At 36.3% G+C, this 25,404-nt stretch overlaps 1 protein-coding gene and 1 pseudogene across 2 annotated transcripts in view; both read right to left on the bottom strand.

Annotated features, from left to right (window-relative positions):
• Apool (apolipoprotein O like) overlaps nucleotides 1–25,404 on the bottom strand; it is a 60,407-nt gene that overhangs the window by 19,873 nt on the left and 15,130 nt on the right. For both annotated transcript variants that reach the window (XM_090327016.1, XM_090327018.1), the window contains exons 2-3: nucleotides 7,609–7,713; nucleotides 817–936 (exon numbers count right to left, since the gene is read on the bottom strand). In XM_090327016.1, the coding sequence (XP_090183142.1) occupies nucleotides 817–936; nucleotides 7,609–7,713 (225 nt within the window). The remainder of the gene's footprint in view (nucleotides 1–816; nucleotides 937–7,608; nucleotides 7,714–25,404) is intronic.
• On the bottom strand, nucleotides 17,229–18,719 carry LOC150041109 (DNA-directed RNA polymerase III subunit RPC7 pseudogene; annotated as a pseudogene).

The raw sequence follows: 25,404 nt of genomic DNA, 5'->3' as shown, positions 1-25,404 counted from the left end.
CACATTTCCAAGTCAGCCTGGGCATGAAAGTCTGTGAGACTCTTATCTCCACTGTGGCTCAAGTGGTAGAGAGCTTGAACTAGCATTGAGTTGAAAAGCTCAGGGACAGTGCCCAGGCCCTGAGTTCAAGGCCCAGGACTGGCAAAAAACAAATACACCACTACTTATTCTTTGCTCTCACAACCTTTAAAACCAGGTTGATTTGATTTTGAATAAAAATTCTATCCAAGTAACTTAATTTGACACTTGAAGATGGGTGAGAAGCTTGGCAAATTCTACACCCAAGGCTTCTTAAACATTGATTTTTTTTTTTAAAGAGCCTTGAACATCGTATGTAACTTATCTACCTTGAGGCCACTTTATGTGAGATCATGTGTGGGTATTTTAGTCAATAGCTCCAGCTGAGTCCAGCCTTCCAGTCATTCTTGACAAGATTCCAGAAAAGCAAATAAAGCTTCCCTGGACTATATAGATTAACTATCTTGCCGGGTGTATAACAGACTCTCTTTTGTTAATATTGGAAGCAGCAGAAAAATTCCCCTTCAGAACTCTGCTCAGATTCCTAACACATAATGTTGTGAGACATACCCAACTCTTGTTTCAAGCCATTAAATTTATGCATAGTTTTTTAAGCAAAAAAATTCCTCACATCAATAAATAGGTAACTAGAACAATTACTAAGAAACTTCTGACCAATCATCCGTCAAGATGCATTAGATTAAAAAATTGTCATGCTGAATTGAAATCACATAGCACAACTATTTAAAGATACTTAAAAATGACATATAAAAGAAGGAAAACAAATAAAAGACTTACCTTGCACCAGCCAATGTAATAAAGTGTTCTAGTACGGACGGATGCAAAGCCCATTTGTAAATAACCAGGCTGTTCATCAACATATTTAGACTGAAGAGGTGGTGCGGTATATATGGGGAGCTAGAGACAAGAAAAATTCGAGTCAAAATACAAAACAGACTGCCTTTTCCAGTAGGTTGGCAGAACAAGAATTACCATCAACCTTCCTCCTAAGAATGAATAATAGAGCTGATAAAATCTTACTTTTGAGGAAGATGTAGTGAACTGATTAGAAACACTACAATAGGCCATAAAATAAGTGATGCCACATGTAGTGTGAGCCAGTAATTTTAATCCTAGTTATAGAGAAACCATATTTGAGTAAAGATATGCAGAGTGATGGTCAAGGAAAAGCTTTCACTACAAAAATCCAGAGACAGACTCAAATGTCTACCAACAGTAGAACAGATAATTAAACTGGGTTATAGTCACAGTCAAGTATTGTGAATTAAGAGCAATATGAAAATTAAAGCCCCATGGAAAAATATGGGTGCAATTTCTTGAATGTAAGGTTAAGCAAAGAAGGTAAAATACAGAAAACTGCATACAGGTATGTTTTCATCAACAAATAATTCAAGTATATAAAATCAAACTCCCAAGTTGCTTAGCAACGTAAACAAGATAAAATTATAAAAGAAAAAAGGAAATAATTACTAAGACTAGTGGTTATCTCAGAATGCAGAGATTTTGTTCTGTTTTTCTTTTCACTTGAAATGATACCTGGTTCTTTATCATTGTGTTACTATTGTTATTTGTACTTTTCACAGATCCAAGAAATATTTTGACTACAGTCAAAGTTTAAGAAAAACACAAAATAATTATGGAAAACTAATCAGGTAGGCTCATTTACTTAAGCAATTTTTTTCTTGCTATTATCCTCAGGGTACAGCATCTTTCTATGTTTGACAAAGACATAACTGATGAGAATCAAGGTAACAGTTAAGAATATGTTGTATTCTAAAACAGGCACCAGTGGCTTGCAAATATAGTCATAGCTACTCAGGGGTCTAAGATCTGAGAAATACGGTTCAAAGCCAGCCAAGGCAGAAATTTATCTTATCGCCAAATAACCACCAAAAAGCTGGAAATGGAGTTGTGGCTCAAATGGTAGAATGCAATCCTTATGAAAAAACAGGTTAAGGGACAGTGCCTGGGCCCTGAGTTCATGCTCCAATACTGACAAAATCATTTTTATATATACTATATTCTTGAAAAATACTAAGAAATGAAATAATATATAAAGTGTTTACAGCACCAAAAGTGATTAACTATATGAGGTAATGTATATTTTTACTTCCTAGATTTAGTCATTCCACAATGTATATATACACCTCAAAACACCAAAACACTGTATTGTACAAAGTAAATACATACATTTTTGTCTATCTGTTTAGGAAAAAATTAAGTTAAATATAAGACAATATCAGTTTGGTAACACTTTTCCAGTTGCATGCTTCTCATTTTGTCTGGTAATTTATTTCGCAGTTTGGATGAATGCTTAGATATAAATTCACCTATTTGGCAACTCTGTAATAGGAGTAGCCATACTTCATATTCTATATTAAAAGTGATAGACCTGGGGAAAAAACATGTCATGTCTGGTAGGCAATTAAGTTTTCTCTCCTAAAAATACAGCTTACATGAGGACATGCTGAGCTAATTATTTATTTATATGCTTGTCCATCATGTCCTCAGTGCATCCATTCTTCATATCTCAATTTCAAGCTTTATCATTGTTTCTATTAATTGTAGTTCTGTAGATCAAACCTGGGCCTTGTCCTTATTAAGCAAGTACTCGGATACTGAGCCGCATGCCCCATCCCTTGTTTTTTTGAGACATGATCTGACTATGTATTCTAGGCTTGCTTTGAATTAGCGATCCTTCTGTCTCAGCTTCCAAAGTTCTGGGATTAAAAGTGTGTACCAGAGTGCTCAGATTCTTATGTTTTTATTCTTTCATCTATCCCATTCAAATCTGCTGATTTTTTTTTTTTTGGTAAAAGCAGGCAACTTTTTATTGGAACAGTACATCAATTAACAAGAATTTAAATCTGCTGATTCTGATTAGATTACCAGTTTTTATTAAGTTCTTTATTTGTGCTCTATTATAAACAAAAAAATTCAAATGAATTTTAGGAATGCTTTATCAGATTCAAAAAGATGTCAGAATGGTTCAGAAGCAATGCTTTAAACTATTTTCTTTCTAAGGCATGGGTATTCAAATATAGTTATTTATCATCAAAGGACATCACTTCTCCTGTGAGAATTTTAGGAACCAGCACATGGAATATTTCTATAGTCTCCACTGACAGAAGAAAATTCTATGGATTTCAACTTAAATACCACTTACTGTATAAATACAATCTGTCTGTACTTAAAATTATGATTCAATTAGGTGTAAAAGCCCTATTTAGAATTAAATTGAACCAAAGTAACTAGAACTCTTAATATTTTTTTCTCAGTTACTTCTCGGTACAAAACAAAAAGAAGTCAAATCTGTGTTATTGAAAAATTTAAGAATGCAACCAGGGATATTTATGGCTGGCTGTATATATGCAGCCCAAGTACCAGTCATTATACAAACCTGAATACTGTAAATTTCACAGTTGACAAATGGTTACCCTGTGGCCTTGCAGAATTTTCTCAAAGGGAAATTTAATTATGTTCACTAGATGGCACTTAATAAGGCAGAAGCATATTGACATTTTTTATAATAATGTTTAATAAGATGAGCTGAACTAAGAAAAGGATTTTGTGTTAGCTACAAGCTTACTAAAAGATTCAAATAAACTATAACACCTCTTCATTAAGGGTTCTGGTTTTTCATTAAGTAGAGGCTGTATTATAAACAGATTTAAACCAGGACAGCTCACCTTATACCATAAAGTACTTGGAAATGTTACATGTAAGCCACATTTTCATCTCATCATAAATTTCTCCATTGGATACTAATTTGCAAATAGTCCCTGGCATGCAGGTGATTGGCAATCACCTTGGTTTAATAAGTAATCCAATTAAGTCCTACTTAAAATGAACTTGGAAAATGCAATAAATAATAAGGAATATGATACATTCCATAATACAGAAAATACATTCTAACTTATTTCACAATTTTGAAATATTTAAATTCAGCTATTAGGGGAAATGCCAGTTATATTTTCACTTACATTTCAGGCTACTCACATACAGATATGTACAGAAAGGCTTAAAAACATCTAAGATTGGCCGGGAGTTTAGCCTAGTGGTAGAGTACTTTCACATAGACCCGGGTTCAATTCCTCGGTAACACATACATAGAAAAAAGCCTGAAGTGGTGCTGAGGCTCAAGTGGTAGAGCTCTAGCCTTGAGAAAGTCCAAGGACAGTGCTCCGGCCCTGAACTCAAGCCCAGGACTGGCAAAAATAAAATCTAAGATTAATAAGAAGAAAGAACACCGAGAGTAAGCAAGTGTGTAGACAAATCAATCTACCGTAGGTTGCTAATGAAAATGACTAAAAATAGCCAGCATTTCTAGAGGTGTGTCATACAGTTTGGAAAATGGTTATTTTGTTGCTATGACTAAATGTATGAATATGAGCACTTTTTAAGTTAGTGTGACATTATGTCAGGTTTTTTTTCTGTGTCTTCCTACCTATAAATTCTGCTTCCTGAACTTCATCCTAAGGAAACAATAGTAGGATTTCTGTGTGTGTATAGATTTAAAATAGCATGAGATTAATTTTAATTGCAAAATAATGAAATATATGAAAGTTCTAAAAATTTGTGATTTTTTTCATCTGATGGTAGTACATTCATGCCACAGAATACTGAATGTTTGCTCTTAAGAATTCTGGCCAGGTTGGTGCTGGTGGTTCATGCCTTTAATTCTAGCTACCCACTAGGCTAAGATCTGAGGATTGCAGTTAGAAGCTGGCCCAGGCAGAAAGGTCCCCATGAGACTCTGCTCTCCAATCACCCACTTAAAAACAGGAAATGGCACAGTCGCTCAAAGCGGTAGGGCACTAGCCTTGAGCAACAAAGAGCTCTAGGACAGACCCTGAGTTTAAGACCCATAGCTAACAAGGAAAAAAAAAGAATTCTGATCAATGACTTTAAATGACTTAATGGTTGACTCAGAATTTAGATGTAGGACAATCTTATGGAAGAATATGTCGCTATATGTGTAGCCAAGCATTAAGTGTGATTAAGGCTGAAAGACATACATAGCACAATGGTGAAAAGAATCAGTAATCACAATTACAGTTCAACAAGGTGACATCATAAGCAGGCCAGATGAAAAAAAAAAGATGAAATTTAAACAGGTCTAATTATGCCAGGGACTAAATCCAGAGTCCAAATAAGTAGGTAAAGACACAGCCTAATAGGTTTAACACATTTTAGAAAGCTTCAGGTTCTTTATGTCATGGCCAAAGGCTGATTATGAGCATAGCTTACTACATTATATTACATAGTTTACACTGAAGATTAAAATAAACATCAAAAAAAGGTAAGATCACTGAGCACTGCTCAAATCCAGCCAAATCAGTAAAATCCTTGAGACTCTTATCTCCAATTAACCACCCAAAAGCCAGAAGGACAGCTGTGGCTCAAGTTGTAGAGTGCTAGCCTTGAGCCAAAAAAAAAAAAAAACAAAAAAACAAAAAAAGGCTGAGTTGTCATCCAGGCATTGATTTCAAGCTATAGGACTGGCACAAAACGAAAACAAAACCAGTATGGTCTTAGGAAGCATTAATAGAAATATATGTAGAATTGGAGGAAGAGTCTGATTCTAACCAGCAATAGTAAAAATATTTGCCCCTGAAAGCCAGGTGCTAGTGGCTCAAACCTCTAATCCTAGCTATTCGGGGGGATGAGATCTGAGGATTGTGTTTAGAAGTCCATGAAGCTCTTATCTCCAAGTAACTGTCAAAAACATGGAAGTGGAGCTGTGGCTCAAGTGAATGATATAAAGAAGAAAAGCTCAGGGAAGTGTCCAGGCCGAGTTCAAGCCCCAGGACAGACACGTGAAGTGTCTGAATTATAAAAATCTAACCACCCTGAACTTGTATGGCAGAAAGTGGTAACAGTGAAGGAACTCAATACTTCACATAAGAAATGATTAAAGGAACTAATATGTTTATCTAGGAAGGGCATTATTTTTTAAATAAAATGAGAATATTCCTGCATAATATCAATAACAAATATAATATCAATAGAGAGAGACAGTATAAGTTTGTATATGTCATAGATAACAAATATACTATCAATAGAGAGAAGATAGTATAAGTTTGTATATGTCATAGAAAAACCCTTAAGTTGATTGACAGCAGAAGCGATCTTCTTAGATTCCTTTACACTGTTTTACATGTATGGAAAATTAGTGATTGAGTGTGCCTGTTATAAAGGGTATTACCACTGTATATATAAAAGGGTGAACCAGAAAACATCTAAGGTCACTTCTAAAACTAGTCTTTTTTTGCCAGTCCTGGGGCTTGAACTCAAGGGCCTGAGCACTGTCTTTGGGCTTTCTCAAGTGTAGTGCTCTACCACTTGAGCCACAGCACCACTTCTGGCTTTTTCTGTGTATGTGATGCTGAGGAATTGAACCCTGGTCTTCAGGCATGCTAGGCAAGCACTCTACCACTAGGGCACACTCCCAGCCCTAAAACTACAATCTTAATGATTTTCCTAGGCTACAGCTTCTTAATGTTTGGTATGAGTGTATATATGTTTCAAAAGAGAAATCCTACTACTAAACTTAGATAAAATAAAACACCAGGAAGCAGGTATTTGAAAGGGGTTTGGTGGGGTGATAAGGAAAGAGGTACACAAATAAAGAGGGAAGAGAGGGAGTCAAGAAATCCAGTGTATATTCAACAAAATCAAGAAGAGTGAAGGAAGGGGTAGGTAGGTGAGGGATAGGTAAGCATGTTGATAGGGGTGACATTGATCGAGATGCACTGTAAACCAGGCACCAGTGGCTCATATCTGTAATCCTAGCTACTCAGGAGGTTGAAATCCGAGGACCAGGGCTCCAACCTAGCCCAGGAACAAAAATCTGAGAGACTTATATCAACTTAACAAACAGAAAACTGGATGTGGTGCTATGGCTCAAAGTGGTAGAGCAGTGCTAGCCTTGAGAAAGCCCAGGGACACTGCCAAGGCCCGGACTTCAAGCCCAGGACTGGCCAAAAAAAGATTGTAGTTTTAGAAGTGACCTTAGATGTTTTCTGGTTTGCCATTCTATATATACAACTGGCAAAAAAAATTTAAGAGAAACTATGTACAGGGAACAAACATTTGTAATCTTAGGAGGCTGAGATCTGAGGAACAGTCTATAAGACTCTTTTTCCAACTAACCAGCAAAATTGGTGTGCTTCAATTAGAAGAATGCCAGGTGTGAGCAAAAAGCAAGCAAGAGATCTGGGACATGAGGTCAAGACACAGTTCTTGCCAAAAAAAAAAAAAAAGAAGAAGAAAAGAGAAAGAGAGAGGGGGGGAGGGAGACCAGATTAGAAGTTCTGAGACTTTGTAGTACTTAATAAGTAGTCACAAGAAAATTTAATTAAAATTAAAAATGTACTAAATGTTTGTGTCAGATATACTACTTATTTACTTATTTTGATAGAACAAATATTTCTTTCCACTTATAAAATGTACATAAGCCTTAAAATGTATTTTGGATAAATCGTGTAAAAAGAACCAACTACATAGCTTTTGCATTATCTTCACATTATGCGAAACAATATTCATAAACATTTGTTGGCAAATTACCTGCTCTGGTCTTACTAGCCGCTTTTTGGATTCCTCTTCTTTAGCTGCATGTACAATTACAGATGCATATAGCAGACCTGCAGGCATGGCTGTCAGCTTTCCCATCTGCAAAAGATACATCAAAAAGACTTTGTGGGTCATGGGGCTTGAACTCAACCTGGGCACTGTCCCTGATCGCTTCAGCTCAAGGCTACCACCCTACCTTTGAGCCAAGCCCCACTTCCCATTTTCTAGAGGTTAATTGGAGATAAGAGTCTCAGGTCCTTTTGTGCCAGGGCTGGCTTTGAACCTTGACCCTCAGATACCAGCCTCCTGAGTAGCTAGGATGACAGGTATGAGCCACCACGACTGGCTGAAAATTCTCTTCTACTACAGGAGTACAATTATTTTTCTGATGACTAATAATTTATTTTGGAGGATCAAGATGACAAGCAGTACTTCCCTGATGTATGTCATGAAGTAAAGGTATTACTGGATGTGTGTGGCTACAATAAGAAATGGGTAGGACAGAACAAGAAATTGGAATAATATTGAAACAGGAAGACAAATTGAGTCTTGGATTTGCTCCTACCTGTCCAAATCTGCTTTACTTGGCCCTTTAAAAGTAAATAATTGAGTTGGGCACCAGTAGATCATAACTATAATCCTAGCTATTCAAAAGGCTTAGATCTGAGGACTGTTGTTTGAAGCTAGCCTGAGCAGGAAAATTCATGAGACTCTGATCTCCAATTAGCAATCAAAATTTCAAGAATTGGAGCTAGCCTTGATGGAAAAAAGACTAGGAACAGTGTCCTGGCACTAAGTTCAAGCCACAAAATTGGTATAAAAAAGAAATAAGTAATTAAATTTGTTCATTTATTTACTCATTGCTTTTGGCAAGTGCCACTGAACAAAAATATCAACACAGAGGACTGGGTGCAAGTGGGAAAACCTTGCCTGAGCCACCTGTTAGCTTCTAATTCATTCTTTATCCTTTTGGGAGGGAGTTTTGACAGCAGAGCAAGCCTTGGTGCGTTCAGATGATTTCAACCCTGAGGCTTATTGCATAGTCCTGCCCAGTACAAAAAGAGGTTAACATACATCTTCCCAAGAAATCTTGCAGCTAATCAGGCAAAATCCATACTAATAGGGGGGTGAAGTTGCCTACAGCTATTGCTACTCCCTGAGGGAGACTGTTCAACCAGTCCTACGGTAAGATGCAGATATATTTGATTCCTAAGAAGACTTCACAGAATCATCACAGAAGGCTTCACACACAGCCCTGGGCCTGTGAATAGGTGAAGCCACGCCAAGACATTTGTGTCCCTCACTCAAAACAAAAAGGAAAGCAGGCAGGAAGCTGCTAGATACAAATCATCTGGGAACTATCTCTTTATCCCAAGACAAATGAAAGATGTAAGGTCCTAGCTGAACTCACAGAGTTTGAAACCTTTTTGCTCCATGTGCTCTAAAAGAAACATTAAATTAGCAGCCCAGGTGGAAAAGAAAAAACTTTGCCATGGAAAAGTCATAGAAAGTAGCCCTGAGACATGGATCACTTTCTAGGATCCAGGAGAAAGTATTCACCATGATTTGGTTATTTGGTCAAATGCTCTAGCTATGCTACTTGAGTATTCCTGTTCTGTCTAAAAATGCTGCAATGACTGCTTTGAGATGAATCTTCCTCTTCCCTCCTCTTTCTCCCTTAACTTCTCCTTCCTTCATTCCCTTCCCTGCTCTGAGCTACCAGACAGCCTCAGAATGCACTTAGGAATAAATGTAACCAAGAGGGGGAAAACACTATACAATGAACTATAAAACATTTAAGAAGGAAATCGATGACACTGGAAGATGGAAATACCTCCCATGTTCATTGATTAGTAGAATTAACAATTTGGAAATCACTATACTATGAGTGTTCTTCTTCACAAAAATAAAAAATCAATGAGAATATAAATATAAAAGCACAAAAGATTCCAAATGACCAAAGCATGAGAAAAAAAGAAAGAATGCAGAACTTATTACAATACCAGACTTCAAATTATACTTCAGACACATGGTAACAAAAACATTATAAAATGCACCTAAATACCAGTGGAAGTGATCAGAAGAATGGGAAGCAATTTCACACAGCAACAGCCATCTGATTTTTTTTTTTATAAAGGAACCCCAATCATAACTTGGAGAAAAGATCCTCTTCAACAAATGGTGCTAGATAAACTAGACATCCATATACATAACACAAACCGGACCCCTCTCTTTTGCACTATGCTAATATTAATTCAAAGTGGATCAAGGAACTTAATGTAAGACCTGAAACATTGAATTTACCATGGGAAATAATAGATAAAAAATAGAAATTATTGGCATAGGCAAGAACTTCATGAATAGAACTTCAGTGGCTTAGCAAGTAAGAGCAAGGATTAACAAATAGGATTATAACAAGCTAAAAAGTATAGCAAAGAGCCTACACATTTTTATCAGCTATACATCTGACAAGGGTATTATAATCAGAATATACAAATAATATTTTTAAACACAAAATTCCCAATGAATCAATAATTCAACTGAAGTGAATGAAAACTTCTTGGAAGAAGAAGCATAAATGGCCACAAACACATGAAGAAATACTGTTCATCCTATGTCATAAAGGTGAAATTATGTCATTTGCAAAAAAAAACCACATTAAGCAAAGCCAGTTCAGAGGTCACATGCTATACCTAAAATATAAACATATATGTAAGCACATACTAAAATATACTATATGCACATGTGACAGATGATGGTAAAACCCTTTAAGAAAAATGAATAATAGGAAGCTGAAGCATGGTCTCATTTGGATGTAGATACTAGTATGATGGTAGATAGAGAAGAGAATAGAGGGAATATGTACAAAGTCAAAATACTTAAGGTGTATAAATGGAACAAGGAAACCTTTTCTTTTTGCATTACTTGGTGTTTAAAGTCAGGGCTTCATATTTTCTAGGCTGGTCTAATACTGCTGAGCCTCACTTCCAGCCCTAGAGAAACACTATTGAAATATGCTAATATTTGAACAATTTTTCTATACCGTAACATTGGATTAGCCTCTCCCTATTCCTTCTTTCTTTTTTGCCAGTCCTGGGGTTTCAACTCAGGGCCTGGGTATTCTTCCTGAGCTTCCTTTGTTCAAGGCTAGTGCTCTACCACTTGAGCCACAGAGTCACTTACAGTTTTTTCTGTATATGTGGTACAGAGGACTCAAACTCAGGGATTCATGTATGCTAGGCAAGCACTCCCCATTCTTTCTATTTTCCAAGACACTTTGACTTTTATTGATGTAGCATGATAGGAAAAATAAGAGTTTAGGAATTACGCAGACCTGATTTTTAAGCAGAGTTATATAACTTATTAACTAAAACTAAGCATGTAGCTTAAGCTCTCAAGAGTTAGGCTGTTCAGTATGGTCGTCTCTAGTCACATGTACTTGTTTAAACTGAAACTACATTTAATTAGAGGTAGAATTTTAGTTACATTACCACCACTCCACTTTCTCAACAGCAATAAATGTACAGCATTGACAGCTACAAAAATTCTGTAATTACAGAAAATTCTAGTGGGCAGTGCTGACTTAATTAGGTCTTAGGCTTATGCTCTGAAAAAATGTTCATGCTTTTCTGTTTATGATTATCATGAGGATTAGATAAGGAGTTATACAAAATGGTCTGTGCTTGGCAAACAGGCAATTAATTAAAGCTTTCTATTTCTTCTGATTTCTGAGTAGAGAAGTTAAGTGCCTGGGCTTATTCTCTGTTTTTTTTTTCCGCACATGTATTTGATGTTAATCAGGCTCTAGTGAGGACTATAATAACCACAAAATCCACCACGCTTATTTCCTCTAAACAACAACAACAACAACAACAACAACAAAGCTAAGATTTCTAAAAAAGAATTCATTACCTTTAGTTTCCATTACAAATTGTTTACACATATGACATTATAACACCATATCCCATAAAAAGTATAATTAAAATTCCAATAAAAATGAAAATCAAAGACACAGCCAGGGCCTTTTCAACTCCAGGTTACAACTGCCTAGTAAGCATTACTATCTAAAGAGCAATAACTAACAGCACCCACACAGTCAACACAAAACCAAGATTGGCAGATTATACTATTGAGTTAACTCTGGACTGGATCCTGAGCTAAATAGTGTTTTAAAACATAGCAGGGCACTGGTGGGCTCACATCTGCAATCCTAGTTACTCAAGAGGCTGAGATCTGAGAACTGCAGTTCAAAGCCAGCCTGGGCAGAAAAGTCCCCATGAGACTCTCATCTACAATTACTCCCCCCAAAAAAGAGCAGAAGTAGTACTGTGACTCAAAGTGGTACAGTACTAGCCTGGAGCAAAAGAGTTCATTCAGGGACAGTGCCCAGGTCCTGAGTTCAAACCCACAACTGACAAAATAAAAATAAAATTTAAAAATCTCACATAGTTAATATTTGTAAGCAACAAAAGCAAAGAATATCTAACTAGAGACTTAGTCATCTTGTATCTGCTGTCCCTTTCATATAAATAGTATAAACTCTGACTTTAGAAATTCAAATAAGATCTTTTTTTTAGGTTTCAGACTTTGAGGGTATTAAAAAAAATCTTAGCTTTATGAGGCTTTCATTAATCAAACAACATTAAAGTTGAGATAATCTAGCTTTCACACAAAGGAAGATACTTAAAACTACTTAGAACTGTAAAATAATGATTTGTTAAGTTTAAAATTATAAAAGACTTGTTTAAAATCAATGAGATAAAACTGACTTCATCCAAAAGATAACAGACTCTAGAAAAGACTGACATATAGAGATCTACAATAAGCAATACTAAAGATGCACCTCATGTGAATCTCCCATTCTCAAAGACCATAATTGTGTTTCCATAATAAAAAAATATTTGGCTCTTGTTATTTGGAATAGTTATGTCCTAGAATGTGACTGTGGAACCAGGGCTACTAGGGAAAATGCAGGGTTGGCTTCCTGTGTTTCATTGGTTTCATTTTAATTAGCCAATCGATATATAACCTTGTTTCATGTTCATTTCTGATTCAAGAAACCCTTATTTAATACATTTTATTGATTCATTAACACTGAACTCATGGCCAATGGCATTATAACGTGCTTAAATGAAATTTATCAATGTACATTTCTTCTAAAGCTATCTCCCACTTAAGAAGAGTAGATATCAGTCCAGCATATTGGGAAGGCATTTTAAACTGCACAAATACCAGAAAAAATGAAAGTAAACATTATCAAGTACAAAATGCACAATTTCACTGCACAGATGATTAAGACATGATTCATCTTCTCTTGGTCACAATGTAGTAAAAGACAAGTAGATGTCATATAAGTCCAGTAGCTCAGGGTGTTGAGTGTTATACTAGTCGGAGTAAGATGCTACTGGGACCACCAACTCAGGCCAAGCTCTTCTCATCTGTTTGTCAAAACATTGTGAAGAATAGAGATTTAAGGTAGACTTGGATTCAAATTCTGTCTCAACTACTTATTCATAATGTGGCTTTGAACAAATGGTCACACTAGGTGTCAATTTCCACACATGTATTACTCATCTCTCAGGAATACAGAGAAGACAATATACTTAGCTGTCAATACCATCTTCATCACTGTCATTCTCAGTTTCCTAGCCAATTCAAGATAATTTTTTGTCAATCAGATCACAATCCTGGCTCAAGGAAATAAATTGCCTCCCCTCTACTAACATGGTACTTAAAATCATTTTGTACTTTTCATGTTCTGAATAATCTTTATCAAATCTATATAAGCAGTCTTACTTTTACTTTTCCCCATCTCATATTTGAGCATTTTACTTCATTTAGAACTAGTTACTGAATTAACAGTTACTAAACAACTACACTGTTAACTCATTGGGATTGGAGACACAGTATATACTTATTTTCTAGGGACAGGTTGAAAACCTCTAATAATCTAAAGAAAGTTATAACATTAAATACTTTGGGCTGAGAAGGTTAACTACCCTTTATGTTTTATTAATTTTTTGCAGTTAATAAATGTGGATTTCCCCACATTATTTTTTAGTTTTAAGAATTTTAATATGCAAACAAAATACAGAATAATAATAACATTCAGTTCGGGGTGTTACAAAAACACTTCAAAGAATCCTTTTTAAACTATCAGAAGAAGCTCTTTCTGTAAAGTGATATTTGTCTTCCTCGTAAGTAACTTCACAGTCCTCAAACCAAGATATTACCAAGGTAATCTAAAAATCCTCACAATTAGTAGGCTTTAAAAGTATGACAATTTTCAAAGGAGAGAACAATGTGCTTAAAAAGAGATGGTAGACAATGGAATTCTACATATCTACATAGCCAACAGACAAGATAAAATAATGGCATTCGCTGGAAAGTGGAGGAAGCTAGAGCGAACCATGTTGAGTGCGATTAAGTCAAAACCAAAGGAACAAAAGGCGCATGGTATCCTTAATATGTGGATATTAGATCCAAACAGTACCAGAGAGATGACTCAATATTTGGGTACCCAATGTTCTGGACATGGTCTTGGAGATATAAACATAACTACATAGACATAAAAATCTATGATGGACAACAACCATTGTTGTCCTTAAGTTACTATCTTATCTCTCGTCTCTTTTGCTGTCCCTTGGTTATCTCATATTGTTACAGTATCTCACTTTGTTACCTGATATATCGGATATATTTGTATTTGGTTATTTGAAATTGGATAGGGAAGGGGGGAAAACAAGATGAGCGGTGGGGGGGAGGGAAATGGGGACCAAGACATGTGAAAGGGTATCAATGTATGTGGAATTAATGCACCTTCTATCTGGCAAATATCATGTAACCCTTCTATTAATTATAATAAAAATATATGAAAAAATCTATGATGGGCTGTATACTCTACTGACATAAACATGACATTTGAAATATAATATAAAAATCAATGTTAATAAATTCTTTAATAAAAAAAGGAGATGGTAGAGTTGGATGCCTGTGGCTCTTGCCTATAATCCTAGCTTCTTGGGAGATCTGAGGACAGCAGTTTGAAGCCAGCCCAGGTAGGAAAGTTCATGAGACTTATCTCCAACTATCAAAAAGCTAGAAAAAGTATCAAAGTGGTAGAGCCTATCCTTGAGCACAAAAGCTCAGGAACAGCATGTAGGCCCTGATTTCAAGCTACAGGACTGTCCCTCCCCATCCCCCCAAAAAAGATGTTTGAGGTCTCCCAGAATAAATGGCCACCTACACAGCAGGGCAGGACTATATATCAGCCCACTAAGATTGAAAAACAGACAAAGAACCTTTACCTTTTGTGTATTTGCCTCATTCAAAGGTTACCTATATCAACATTTGTTTTACTTAAAAACTGACAATGAAACCCCTTTGTACAACTACTTGTAGATACATTTTTTTAACTAGGAATAAAACAAAGCAAGGGTTACCTACAGATCTGTAATAAAGCAAGTGAACAAAATTATTAAAGATAAGATTTCCATCAGCTAAATCAGTCTTTAGCACTGGTTCCAGAGGAAGTAAGAAATTGAGATATCTATGCTTTCCAAATTACAATTTTGTCTTTATGGGAAACCCTATGCGAGGACTCTAACATATTGCAACTTTAATAATGCAATCAGGTTTCCATGTAAAATCTTAAATATAGCTAGAACTCAGTCACAAGCACAATCATTAAAGCCACTAAACAAGATGAGTTCTCACACCCACCTCGAATTATTTGAGGAAGTATATTGCATTTAAAGTGATCTTTTTCCTGAGCATTATAAAACTGTATGACAATACAAATTTTCTCCACAAACAGGTGGGAGATGGAAAGAAAGATGGAAAAAATCAGTAAACACACTTTATGAAGTAAACATTTCTCAAAACATGTTACCTTTCATGGGCTGTTTTTAATGCGGGGGCTTTTCTTCTCTAGAAATGCAATTCTAAGCAGAAAAAAACAAAAAACCCTACAAAAATTTTTTAAAAAAAGGCAGCAAAGGGTAGTTTTCATCTGGTGTCTTAAATTTAAGTTTTTTAAGTTAAGAAAAGCTGGTGACATATTTATACGTTTTTGTGCAAAAATAAATGAATGGCAATAGATTTTAAAAAATCTTATTATGTACTTCTGTGTGAAAAAAAAGTCTGTATAATATTTCCCTTAAATATGCATTATTTTACTTGTGAGTTTTTTACTGAATTAATCTGAAATGTACAAGCCCTGGATTTGCTACAGAGTGAGAAGTTATTTTATTTTTTTTTATTTTCAATTTTGGAAAATCTGCAGAAATCAGAACTCTTACCATGGTTTGAACTAAAAAGGGGAGATGGGAGGGAAGGGTGGGGTTGTCCAGCATGCTTGTATGTATAGTCCAGAACCTTTTTAAAATGTAAAAGCTGAAAAAAAAAAACATGTTACCTTTCAAGAGTGTGTGTGTGTGTGTGTGTGTGTGTGTGTGTGTGTGTGTAATCTAGTTAGTATTTAAACTATAGGAAATTGTTTACAAATGGAGAAACTGAGGCACAGAAATAACCTAGCAGTTTCAAGGTTGAATTTTGTATTACAGGTAGAAAGATAATGAAGAGTTCCAAATTCTCAAGCTAGAGAGTAACGGCTGATAATACCTTCCAAACTTAACTTTCTTTTGGCAATATCAGCAAATCATTTTTGAAGTATATAATAAACTTCCTTGACTATATGAACTTCCTTGAAAACCTTTGGCATTTTAAATTCTTTGGAGGCTGCAATGTCCGATTTTTTCCCCCAAAATATAAAATGGCAGGGAACCTAGCTTGTAACTTAAACAAAAAGATCAATATTCACTTCAAAATAACCTGAAGTTATTCTTCATTGTTACATTATCAGTGAATCCTGTGAAACATAGTATGGGCCTGTATATCAAGTTCACATGCAAACGTTCTTCTGTGAAGTTCATAGTTTACAATAATACTTTCCAACCAATACTTCCCAATCCATACACATAAAGAACATAGTCTAACCTGTTATAAGCCCAATGATTTGTAGATGTCAAGCTTACTACAGTGAGACTGTTAACTCATACATTATAAGACCCAAAGTTGTCCCCAAAGTCAAGTATTTCTAATACTCACTGCATGTGAAAGCCTCTGTGCTTGCTGAGATGTTAATTGTAAAATTGTTTATCTAAGATGAATATGTTTCCATGAGTTTGTTTTCTGTCACAAAACCTTTCATTTCCTAAGTGTGTACCTGGAAGAGCTCAGTAAGTTTATGTAGTATATAAGTTCATTGTGGTAGTACAGAACATCCCACGTAAAAGTAAAAAAATAAATTTCAAGTTTCTGTTTTTAAAGTGCTCTGTGTGCTGAATTAGTAGAAATCCATTCTGACTAGTAATTTTACAAAAAAAAAACATCACTTAAGCATGCATTTGTTCAAGTACGCATAGATTTAGACTTGCTAAAAACTAACAATGCACTAGCATACATAATGAAAGATGGTAGAGGTGGTAAGAGGGAATGTCAGAATGCCAGCCTATAAGGTAACAAGAGCATAAACAGCAATTCTGCATGATTTGATAACATTTGTCCGATAAAACAGGAATACAAGTAAGATAGATAAATCATTCCTTATCAGAAATAAAACAGAAATCAAGTTCCAAATGTAAGAACATGTACCAAAATGTTGAGAGGTTTCTTGGCTAATAGGTTGCTTCATCCATGTTGTCCTCACTGACTGTCCCAAAATCATCTCTGTAATGTCATTTGCCTCCTCTTGCTCCTCTTCATCACACTCCTCCTGATCTGCATCATCATCATCCCCTTCTTTATTTTTCTCTTTGTTTCCTTCTTTCTCTTCATTGTCCTCATCTGATCTCTCACCATCACCTCTCTTTTCCAATTCCTCTACTTTTTTTCAGCACATCAACAGCATTTAGTGAAGCCCCTAAGCCTGGAACCTCTGTCTTTTTGGATTTGGAGCCTACTTTTGTGCAGTGTTTCCTGGGCAACATTTCTCTTGGGAGCCTTCTCCAATCTGGTATCCATTCTTCTTTGTATACCTTCATGTATCTTTTACTATACCATTCAATATCTTGTTTTTCTTCAGGTGTTTCAATAAAATACAGCATTCTCTTCACTGTTTTTCTCAATTCCTGTTTCAAGGTCAGCATATAATTTTCATCTTCTCCTGTTTTCAGTGGCACTGGTTTATAATCTGTATCAGAAAATAGTGGGGGTGGTTTCAAAACCATACCAGGTAGCTTTTCACCTCGGCCAAATCCAACAGCCTCAGTATTAAAAGCATAAGCAGCATGTCGCCTCCATTTATTCCCAGCCATCAGAACTAGTTTCAGCAGGGCAGCAGGCAAATGGTGCTCCCAGAAGCTTCCAGTTGTAGGTAAAGCAATGCAGAGCCCCAGTACTTGAAGGCCTGAAAGGGGTGCGGATGGTTGGGCGCGCCCTGGTACCACCGCTGGTTCCACGCAGGAGTGCAAGGAGCTTCCTCCACGAGGCCCAGCGGTGCGTTCCCAGCCGGCTCACTGGCCCACTCCCCACATTTTTATTAATTGTACAAAGTAGTTTCATTTAGACTGGTCCATATGGACAATGTACCTTGATACGACTCAAGTGTTTGTCACTGTTTCTCATCTCCATCTTCTCAGACCTATTTCTTTTTTCCCATCCCATCCCTCCTTTCCTTCCTTCCCCTCCCTCCATCTTTCTTTCTTTCTCTTTCTTTCTTTCTTTCTTTCTTTCTTTCTTTCTTTCTTTCTTTCTTTCTTTCTTTCTTTCTTTCTTTCTTTCTTTCTTTCTTTCTTCCAATTGAGCCACATCACCAGTTCCTGCTTTTTCTGTGATTTCACTGGAGATAAGAGTCTCATAGACTTTTTTTGCTTGGGCTGGTTTAGATCCTCAGTTCTCAGCCTCCTGATTAGCTAGGATTACAGGTATGAGCCACCAGTACCTGGCTTCCAGATGAATTACAACAAGCTTCATTGTTCCATTTTCACACATATACATAATGTACTTTTTTCATTTTTATTGTAATGTATAGAGGGGTTGCAGTTATATTAGCCAGATAGAAGGTGTATTACCTCTCATACACTAATACCCCTCCTCATGTTTTTGTCCCCCTTTCCCTCCTGCCACCCCCTCCCAATCATCTTGCTTTCTCCCCTTCCCTTTCCTATTTCAAATGACTGAATTCATATTCCTTTATCTTCTGTTTGCCTTCCTCCTCCCAATAGTAAACCCTGTCCATAAAGGGCACATCTAATTTCCTTTTTAAAAATATTTATTTATTTTGTAATTAACAGAGGGGTTACAATTATATTTGCCAGACAGAAGGAGCATTATTTCACACACATTCATACCCCTTCTCATGTTTTTGTCCCCATTTTCCTCCCCCCCATAACTTCCATTTTTTAGTGTTTGCTTTTTGTTCAAGGGAGATTCACTATGGTATTTCACATATTCATGTACAGGTATATAGTAGTTTAAGCAGATTGACTTCTTCTGTTACTCTCACTTTCCTCATTTCCCCTACCCATTATTATTTAACAGCTTTCAATGAGCTTGCTTTACCTTTTGACATCTTCATTGACAGATACAACATATTTTTATATTTGTTCATTCTTTAAAGTTAATCTTGTTCACCCCTCTAATCCCTTCAAACAGCCTCACAAGAACAAACATGCTGATTGTGCATATGTGTATGTGAAGCATGAAGGTAGAGAGTGTGGAAAGGGAGGGAGAAGAGGAGAGGGACACAAGGCTGCAGAGAAAGGGAGATTCTGTGACTGTTTAAGAATGTTTATCCTTGGACTGGGAATGTGGCCTAGTGGAGAGGGATTGCCTAGCATGCATGAAGCCCTGGGTTCAATTCTGCAGTACCACATATGCAGAAAAATCCAGAAGTGGTGCTGTGGTTCAAGTGGTAAAATGCTAACCTTGAATAAAAGAAGCTCAGGGACAGTGCCCAGGCCCTGAGTTCAAGCCCCAGGACTCACAAAAAAAATTATCCTTTTAGATCTAACACTACAATATACAATACAATAGAACTGTGTTAATCATCTCTATATTTTAAAACATCAGTCTGGTAGTGGGACCAAATGCTACAGATAGGTTACAATAGTTGTACCACTCACTGCAGGAACATGAAATGAAAAAAGGGCCTTTTGCTCTTTCATTTACCACGCTGGGCTGTATTATATTGTCCTCACAGAATTACAAACCACAACAATTTGCCCTTTGATCAATAGAGTTGATAAAAATTATTATGCCTTGTCCTTACTCAAAGAGTAGCCATATTTTTGACACATGTGACAACAAACCTGATGTTGGCTCCTCAGAACACAGCTGTGTAACAAGTACCTTGTGCAAACAGCCAAATGGACCTTCAAATTGAAATTTGTAAAAAAATTCAATCGTGCTTGCAATATTGCAGTTAGAAAATGCTTTTCAATATTTGGCTGAGAAACCTGGCAAGTCCATTTCCAGTACCTAATGAGCTGTAACAAGTTGAGATTAGTCACCAAACTTCAGGATAGTTATTAGAAACTTAATAGAAGTTTGTACTTTGCAGAGCCCACAGGCTTGGTCATTTGTGAAGATCTGAAAAAAAGTCATTGTGGTATCAATTGAAGGAACATAACGCTGGGAAATAAATAGAAAAGGTGGGCTCTAGTTACAGCTCTGATAGTCACTATGTGACCTTTTACAAGTAAATTCCTCTTGTCTATGCCTCAGATTTCATAATGTCAATGAAGGTTATACTATGAAACATTCAATTTTTTTCAGATTTTGATACCGTATGATTCTAAAGTTCACTAGTAGTTTTCAAGTGTTTAATTTGGTAACAGATAGGATACGGTCACTTGTTTTCTCTTTAAAAAAAACAACAGGGGGCTGGGAGTTTAGCCTAGTGGTAGAGTGCTTGCCTAGCATGCACAAACACCCAGGTTCAATTCCTTGTTATCACGTACATCGCAAAAAGCCAGAAATGGTGCTGTGGCTTAAGTGGTAGAGGTCTAGCCTTAAAAAAGTCCAAGGACAGTGCCCAGGCCCTGAGTTAAAGGCCCAGGACTGGCCAAAAAAAAAAAAACCAGAACAGGGGAACTGAGTATCTGTGGTTCACATATCTAATCCTACCTACTCAAGATATAGAACTGAGAATCAGGATTTGGAAGGCAATATGGGCAAACAAATTGGAAAGACTCTGATCTCCAATAATTAGTGAATAAAACTGGAAGTGGACATCTGGCTCAAGTGGTAGAGCGCCAACTGTGACAAACCAAACAGCCAAGCAATACTGCAAAGCCCCAAGTTCAAGCCCCAGTACTGGAAAAATAGTAAAAACAGAAGAGGTCCAGGTACAATAGATCATTCCCATGATCCAAGGTACTTGAGGAGGACCATCACATTAAAAAATAATATTGATACTGTTATTGTAGAGGTGATATACAGAGGGGTTACAGTTATATGAGTCAGATAATGAGTACAATTCTTTTTGAACCATGTCTCCCCTTCCCTTGCTCTCTCCTAGTTTTTCCCTCCTGTCCCCACCAACAAGATTTACAGTTCATTTTCTACATAGTGTCTAGTGAGTACCACTGTTGTAGTTGTTCACCCCATGTTGTTCATTTTCTATGCACCCTCTTATCCTCCCAAATACAAACAAACAAGACAAATGGAAAAAGAAAAGAAAATCAGCAACAACAGCAACCAAAAAATACCTCGTTTCCTTTTCTTGGAGTTCATTTACCAATCAGAAACAACAATATGGAAAGACTTGGAAAAATTGTATTAAGCTAAGTAAGTCAGAGTCAAAGAAACACAAGTTGCATGGTTTCCCTAATTTGTGATGAGAATGTGACTATAAATCTACAAATAAACACACTAAATAATACACACACACACACACACACGCACACATACACACACAAACACGCACACATACACACACAAACACGCACATATACACTGGGACATGATAAATTATATAGGATTCTAGATATTCACACACTGAGGTCAAAGGAGGTTATGCATAGGAGTGATTGACAAAGGCTCGAATTCTATGTGCATATGATTATAAAAAATAATACTTTATGAAATGAACTCTAAGAAAAATATTTATAAAATATATGAGTATCTATTCTATTAAGGCTAACAATCCTACAGGGACACTTGATCAAATACAATCTCAAGTCTGAAACAACTGAGAAAAATACATTATACAAGAAAAGATATTTCCCTCTAAAATACCAAATACAACTATTAAAATTGACTGTCATATACTAAACAGGTTTCCTTGCCATGTTTCCATACATGTATTCAATGTCCTTTGAGCATATTTACCCCTTCTGTTTTTTTTCTTCTTTTCCTTATCTTCCCTTTCATTCCTATTCACTTTTTTTCCCCACCAGTCCTAGGGCTTAAACTTAGGGTCTAGCCACTGGCCCTAAACTTTTTTTGCTCCAGGCTAGCACTCTGCCACTTTGAGTCAAAACTCCAATTCTGGAATTTTTTTCATAGCTAATTGGCAATAAGTATCTTATAGTCTATAAGGCTTGGGCTGGGTATGAATCTCAATCCTTAGATCCCAGACCCCTGAGCAGATAAGATTATAGGCATCAGCTACCAGCTACCAGCTACCACTTAGTTGTTTACAATTACTTTTTTTATTATACTAGAGTTTAAATTCAGAGCTCCACATTTGCTAGGCAGGTACTTTACCACTTGAACCATGCCTCCAGCTCTTTTGCCCTCATTATGTTTTGAATAAGGTCTTGTAATGCTGGGGTAAGCTTAGACCTCAGACCACTTATTTATACTTCCTACATAGCTGGTATAACACACACACACACACACACACACACACACACACACACACACACACAATCTTTTTTCTATTGAGATGTGATCTTGTGAACTTCTCTGCCTAACCTGGCCTCAAACTGTAATCCTTCCAATCTCCATATGCCAAGTGACTAGGATTACAACATACATGAGCCACAGTATCCAGCCATTTTACAATTGCTCATGGTTTCATTACGTTATCTTTATATATGCATATAATGTACTTTAATCATATTCCCATATATATATATAGATACACATGCATATAGTGTGTGTGTGTGTGTGTGTGTGTGTGTGTGTGTGATTACAAAGGAAGGAGATTTATTTTCCTCCTAGGATATTTTTGGAAATTTTCCCCATCATAAATCATGCTAACTCTATAGTGTCATGTATCTCAACTATTTAGAACTTTTAGGACGCCTAAAGAGTTTTCAAGCATGTGAAGGGGCAAAACAAACAAGACCTCATTTCAAAGTATCCTGTGGTCAAAAAGATGTCCCTGATCATCTAGTCTAATTGCTAGTTGATCAAAATGGAAACTCAAAGTGCTGACATATTACAATTGGCCACGTTTTATTTTCTAAAAGGATAGGTTCCACTTTAAGCATATAAAGAGTTGATGAAATAGTAAGAATAAATGCAGAACAAATGACAGTCAAAGAGGCTCACAATGGCTAGAAAATAAGAGAAGCAGCAACAAAGTTACAAATAGATAGGGAGCAGTCCTAGAATTTGTTAGTGGTACAATATTGTGCCATGCCTCACAATACTGTAACTCATAAGGATTTTTAAAGACAATGCATTCTGTGTCCGAGGAGCTTTATCTACTCTGAGTATTTTGTCTTCACAATAATCCTATATAGATCTAAGTATCACTTAGTATGTCACTGATAAAAGTTTTAGAATCTCCAACTCAAACTGGATACAACAATGTAAAATACCTTTCTTTATATAGCAGGAAGCATAGAAGCAAACAGAACCTTAAGTCTGGCTGACTGAGAGACTTATCAAGAACTCCCAGACCTGCAATTATCTTTTTTTTTTTACAACTCATATAAAAAGAAAGAGCAAGAAGCTGAGCGTGGTGGCTCAGTAATCCTAGCTACTCAGGAGGATGAGATCTGAGGATCATGGTTCAAAGCAGACCCAGGCGCTAAAGTCCATGGGACTCATCTCCAATTAACCACCAGAAAACTGGAAGTCTCCCTGTGGCTCAAGGGGTAGGGTGGTAGCCTTGAGCTAGAGAGCTCAGGAACAGCACCCAGGCCTAGAATTCAAGCCCCTCGACCACCACCACCAACAAAAAGAACTCAGGTTCTTCCATCTCTCTTCTCTGTTGCCACATTCAAAACAGTATTTTCAGTGGGGCAGGCATAAGAGCTGATATTTTCTTCAAACTAAACATTACGGAACACTAAGAGGAAGCAGTGAGCTATAGCACATCTTTTCAAAAGTGAAATAATTTAAAATAAATGTGTTGATAAAATATTTCCTATGGTATAATAAAACAGTAATGGGCCATGCACCAGTGGTTCATACCTGTAATCCTAGCTACTAAGAGGGCTGCAATATGAGGATAGTATTTCAAAGCTAGCCCAGTAAGGAAAGTGTGTGAGACTTTTTTATTTTTGCCAGTGCTGGGACTTGAACTCAGGGCCTGGGCACTGTCCTTGAGCTTTCTCAAGGCTAATGCCCTACCACTTGAGTCACAGCACCACTTCTGGATTTTTCTGTGTATGTGGTACCCAGGTATCAAACCCAGGGCTTCGTTCATGCTAGGCAAACACTCTACTATTAGGCCACGCTCCCAGCCCCTTAAGTACTTTAATTCTGATAGCGTACAAAAGAACTAAATTATTTGGAATTTGTAAAATTTTGATCATTTGAAAACTGTACTGTAATTATTATTGGGTAATGCTTGAAAGTGTCCATTGTTCCTCACATAAAAATATAAGACCAAAAAAATTAAAAATAAAAACACATAGTAAGTATACAAATAAACATTACAATCCTACAGAAATGACACAGATCAGATTAGTATAATTCTTTAGTTAGTTTATGCTACTTGTGTTAAGAAAAACAATGAAGAATGTCAAAGTTGGGCCAGGAGTTTGGCCTGGTGTTAGAGTGCTTTGGGTAGCATACATGAAGACCCGGGTCGATTCCTTAGTACCACATACATAGAAAAAAGCCAGAAGTGGTGCTGAGGCTCAAGTGGTAGAGCTTTAGCCTACCACTTGAGAAAGTCCAAGGACAGCACTCAGGCCCTGAGCTCACGCCCAGGAATGGCAAAAAATAAAAAAAAAAGAATGTCAAAGTTAATAATAAAATTTTTAGGGGGGGGAGGGAAATGGGTACCAAGACATGTGAAAGGGTATCAATGTATGTGAATTAATGCACCTTCTATCTGGCAAATATCAAGTAACCCTTTTACTAATTACAATAAAAAATTAAAAAAAATAAAAAATAAAAAAATAAAAAGATTTTTAATTGTCCCTTTTTGTAGGCTCACATATACATACATATTATATTCAGAAGAAAATTACAATTTAACTTGAAAAGTGATTAAAACTAATGAGATGCTTTTGATGTTGTCAAATTAGAATTTAAATGCTATAAAATTTCCAAACCAGATGAATAAACTATACAGAACATTTGAATTAATTTTGGTTTGTTTTGGTTTTGATATACTGAGTATTGAACTCAGGAATCTGTTCTTCATAAGCCACAATCCTACCTCAGTTTAACACTACCTGGAATTAATGGTGTGTGCCACCAGTTCATCTTCTGAATTAATCTTTCTAAATGATTGCTTTATTCTTCTAACTCAACAAGCATACACCTTCTGACCATAGTCTAACATCCTTTGTCTAGCAAATTAGAATTCTTCAGCCCTAATATATCACATACATTCCTATCCTTTTCAATCCTGTTATCTAAAGTACCTGGCACTCA

This window comes from Megascapheus bottae, chromosome X, assembly GCF_031878675.1.
Source record: "Megascapheus bottae isolate mThoBot1 chromosome X, mThoBot2.hap1, whole genome shotgun sequence".
Taxonomy (NCBI): Eukaryota; Metazoa; Chordata; class Mammalia; order Rodentia; family Geomyidae; genus Megascapheus; species Megascapheus bottae.
The sequence above is the reverse complement of the archived record's forward strand: the minus strand, read 5'-3'. Positions and strand labels throughout refer to the sequence as shown.